Here is a 3,830-nt window from a genome sequence, read left to right as displayed (position 1 = left end):
ACGTTGCAGTTTAATTGTTACTTTATTTATAATTATAATAGCATATATAATAATTCTTAATAATAATTATAAAAATGTATATACATACAAATACATGACCTGTTATCTACAGAATTTTTCTTGTACTGACTATGTATGCTGATCTTTGATTGAGTTAATGTAAAAAAGAATAAAAAATTACTTCCTTAGGTGAAAAATACAGTAACAAGGAATTATTAATTGCGAAGCAACGGTAATAATGACAAACGTGCTTTCTATAATCGTATGGCCAGTATAAGTCAATAATGCTGATATTTATTTTCAAAAGCACTACCTTCGCTTTCACTCTGCAACTGATTCCAACTTTCTGTGGCTCATTTCATATTTTCCTTCATTCGTGGTCGGCGATTCATTTCCAGCGGCACAAGAAGCATGGCTGCAACATCACTGCCTTCTCACATGAAAGCTTGGACTTACTCGGAGTATGGCAAATCCAGCGAAGTTCTCAAGTTTAACCACAGCGTGCCTTTACCTCAGGTGAAGGAAGATCAGGTCCTCATCAAGGTCGCTGCTGCTTCCATTAACCCCATTGATTATAAGAGAATGGAAGGTTATTTCAAGAACTCCGATTCCCCTTTACCGGTAGATTATTTCATCACCCTCAATTTATCTTTTGCTTCCTTGTTTTTTCTTACTTTTTTGTAACATTATATTTTATATTTTGCTGTTTGTAGGATCATTGTCCTTAACTCATTATTTTATTCAAAAATATTTTTTATTCTTTTATAAAAGGATCGTTACTTTATTTTTTAAAATAATAATGTAATAGAGAGATTTCCTGAAACTTGTTTATTTATTTTTGTACATGTGTATATAAAGTGAAACCCTTTTATTTCTAAGATAATGTAAAGATTGGTTTTGGTCAGCTGGAATCTTTTGATGACGAAAGAAATAAGTTTTTCTTTTTCATGTAAAAATAATATATTCACTTGATTGATAACTAACCTTTACACTAAACATGTATTAAAAAAAATCTAAGTTGAAGACAAGATCAAAATAGTTTATGAGTGGAATAATACTCTTTTTCAAACTGTTTTTAGTGAGTTAATTTAAGTTTAATCCAAAATTTAAGATTGATTTATATATCCAATTCTAGTAATTGTACGAAACTGTATGGATTCGAAATCACCCACTCCACTAGTGATATCTATTAAAATAAAGAAAAAGAGAAAATAAAATAAATTCTTTATGACTAATGAGTACCTAGGTTATATTTATATAGAGAGAAAAAAAAGTGTAGCCCATTACTGTGCATATAAACTTCTTAAAAATATAATTAATTCTAGGTCCTCATAATGATTTAGGAAAAATATTCTTATGTGTTTATCATTAATAAGGTTCAAATTATAATACTTTTATATCAAAGTTTATTGTAAATATGCTATTGGGTCATTTATAATATTATTCATAAACCAAAGGCGATAGCACCAAGTACCGGAAAAATATTGTAAACCATATTTGCCAAAAGATAAAGTGAAAATAGTGTATATAACTCTCATCTCACAAACAAAGTTTGGGGATTGACTACTCAGGTCCAAATTCTGATTCCCCAACTTTTGAATTGTTTATCATTCATTTACAATATTTGAGATGATGTTTAAGCCTATACTCTTCCAAAACACGGACTTGAGTTTTCTAAAAAGCATTACTTCTGTAATATTTTGTTTTGGTTGTCACTAGAAAAAATAAAACAAAATCTCAAAGTTCATAGAAAAAAAAAGTGGGATATTTTTTAGTTTCTCGTTATATCCTTAATTTCTTCTTTTTTATTTGTTTTTATTTATTATATTGTGTGTGGGGGGTGGATGTGCAGACTACTCCGGGGTTCGATGTTGCTGGAGTGGTGGTGAAACTGGGAAGTAAAGTAAAGAAATTCAAGGTTGGGGATGAAGTTTACGGTGATATCAATTTGAAAGCTTTGGAATATCCGAAGGTGAGTGGTTCTTTGGCTGAGTACACTACTGCAGAAGAGATACTATTGGCTCACAAGCCACAGAATCTGAGCTTTGCTGAGGCTGCTAGCCTTCCTTTAACACTTGAGACAGCTTATGAAGGCCTTGAACGAACTGGGTTTTCTGCTGGGAAATCTATCCTTGTGCTTGGAGGTGCTGGTGGGGTTGGAACCCATGTTATTCAGGTAGAGTAAGACGTCCTGCAATCTTATTGATTCATTAATCAATGTGCTTTTTTAGAATCTATTAAGATCTTCTTGTACTGATACTTGACCTCTTCTTTTCTGTTTCATTATGATTAGTTAAATTCATTCCGCATGAACTGAAATTAGACATGCTGTTTCTAGTCGTTATTAGAGTCGCATTATATTAGAGTCGTTATTTGAGTTACATTTCCCGTTTACATGCAACATTATGAACTATAAACATCACACTTTACGTATTCAGTAACTTCGAATTCTACGAATTGAATAGAGAAAACAGTAATTTTCTTCCTGTGGTCTCAACTTCCGTATCAATATTTCATGGAAAGTGATTATAATCAATAATGCTTAATTGACACAGCTTGCCAAGCATGTATATGGAGCATCCAAGGTAGGAGCAACAGGTAGCACTAGGAAACTGGAGTTATTGAGGAATTTGGGGGCTGACTTGCCAATTGATTATACTAAAGAGAATTTTGAAGACCTGCCTGAAAAGTTTGATGTGGTGTATGATACAGTAGGTCAGATTTTTGAACCTACTCTTTTATCAGAAGTTCATGAGGTTGATCATGTGTCCTGTGGAACACTAACTTTTCTTTTCCTAAACTCAAACAGGGCAAACTGAACAGGCCTTCAAGGCTTTGAAAGAAGGAGGCAAAGTTGTGACCATAGTACCACCTGGATTTCCTCCAGCTATATTGTTCATTCTAAGTACTGATGGGGCTATTTTAGAGAAACTGAACCCCTATTTTGAGAGTGGTAAGTTGAAGCCAGTACTTGATCCCAAGAGCCCGTTTCCATTTTCTCAGGCTGTTGAAGCATTTTCCCATCTGGAAACAAACAGGGCAACTGGAAAAGTTGTTGTCTATCCCATTCCTTGAACATAAGCTCTCTGTCTCCGTTAAAATCTATGCTGCTGTCTATGATCTATGGTTTTTATAATAAGAGTGAGACATAGTAATAAATTTTCTCTATAGCCTGAAGCTACGTTGTTTATTTGAAGATCAAGTGCAGAGGAATAAGCATAAGTATGTCTTAGAGGCGTGGGCGTGGCCACGCCTTTAACATAGTGTGCCTTGTAGTTTCTTTTTGGTTGCGTATTGTGGTTTGTAGTTTGAATAATGAAATAATCAAAATGGTTTTTTTAATATTTAGCTCTACTTTACTCTGCATTTTATCGTAATATAGGGAGACAAAAACTTAAGGAAAATTTACGTGAGGGTGTAATTCTACTCATTTAGTGTCAAAATGGATAAAAAAATTTATTACATATATAAATAAGTTGTGGAAGGCGGTAATAGAAAATTATTTCTGATGTTAATTCGAGTCATGCCAAGTGTAATCTATATTAGTTGTGCACGTCTACACTAAAGTCGTGAGCACATCCATCAGGAGTCGATGGTAATGACAATTTATATACTTCATCCTCCTTTAATCTATCGAGACGTCTTTTAAGGACAAAACTGTGACGGAGAACTGACCCTCAAAGTAGACAATATATCGGATGCGGTGATTGACCCTAGCAATGTTATCTCTCATACCACTCCTTGGCCCTTTTGGCCCTTTAACTTAAGGGAAACCACTCCCCTTAACCTCGACTGGGGGGCTTGTTTCGATATCTCCAATATTGTTCCAC

General features: G+C 33.9%; 1 protein-coding gene across 1 annotated transcript; it reads left to right on the top strand.

The window, feature by feature from the left end:
* The first annotated feature begins 243 nt into the window (after nt 1-243).
* On the top strand, nt 244-3,342 carry LOC137823328 (2-methylene-furan-3-one reductase-like). Its single transcript, XM_068628409.1, has 4 exons — nt 244-621; nt 1,853-2,176; nt 2,556-2,715; nt 2,810-3,342. Exons 1-4 carry the CDS (start codon nt 412-414, stop codon nt 3,073-3,075), a joined length of 960 nt encoding a protein of 319 aa, XP_068484510.1. The 5' UTR covers nt 244-411; the 3' UTR covers nt 3,076-3,342.
* The last annotated feature ends 488 nt before the right edge of the window (nt 3,343-3,830 follow it).

This window comes from Phaseolus vulgaris, chromosome 8 (assembly GCF_000499845.2).
Source record: "Phaseolus vulgaris cultivar G19833 chromosome 8, P. vulgaris v2.0, whole genome shotgun sequence".
In the NCBI taxonomy this organism is placed as follows: Eukaryota; Viridiplantae; Streptophyta; class Magnoliopsida; order Fabales; family Fabaceae; genus Phaseolus; species Phaseolus vulgaris.
This window is presented reverse-complemented; position numbering and strand designations above follow the sequence as displayed.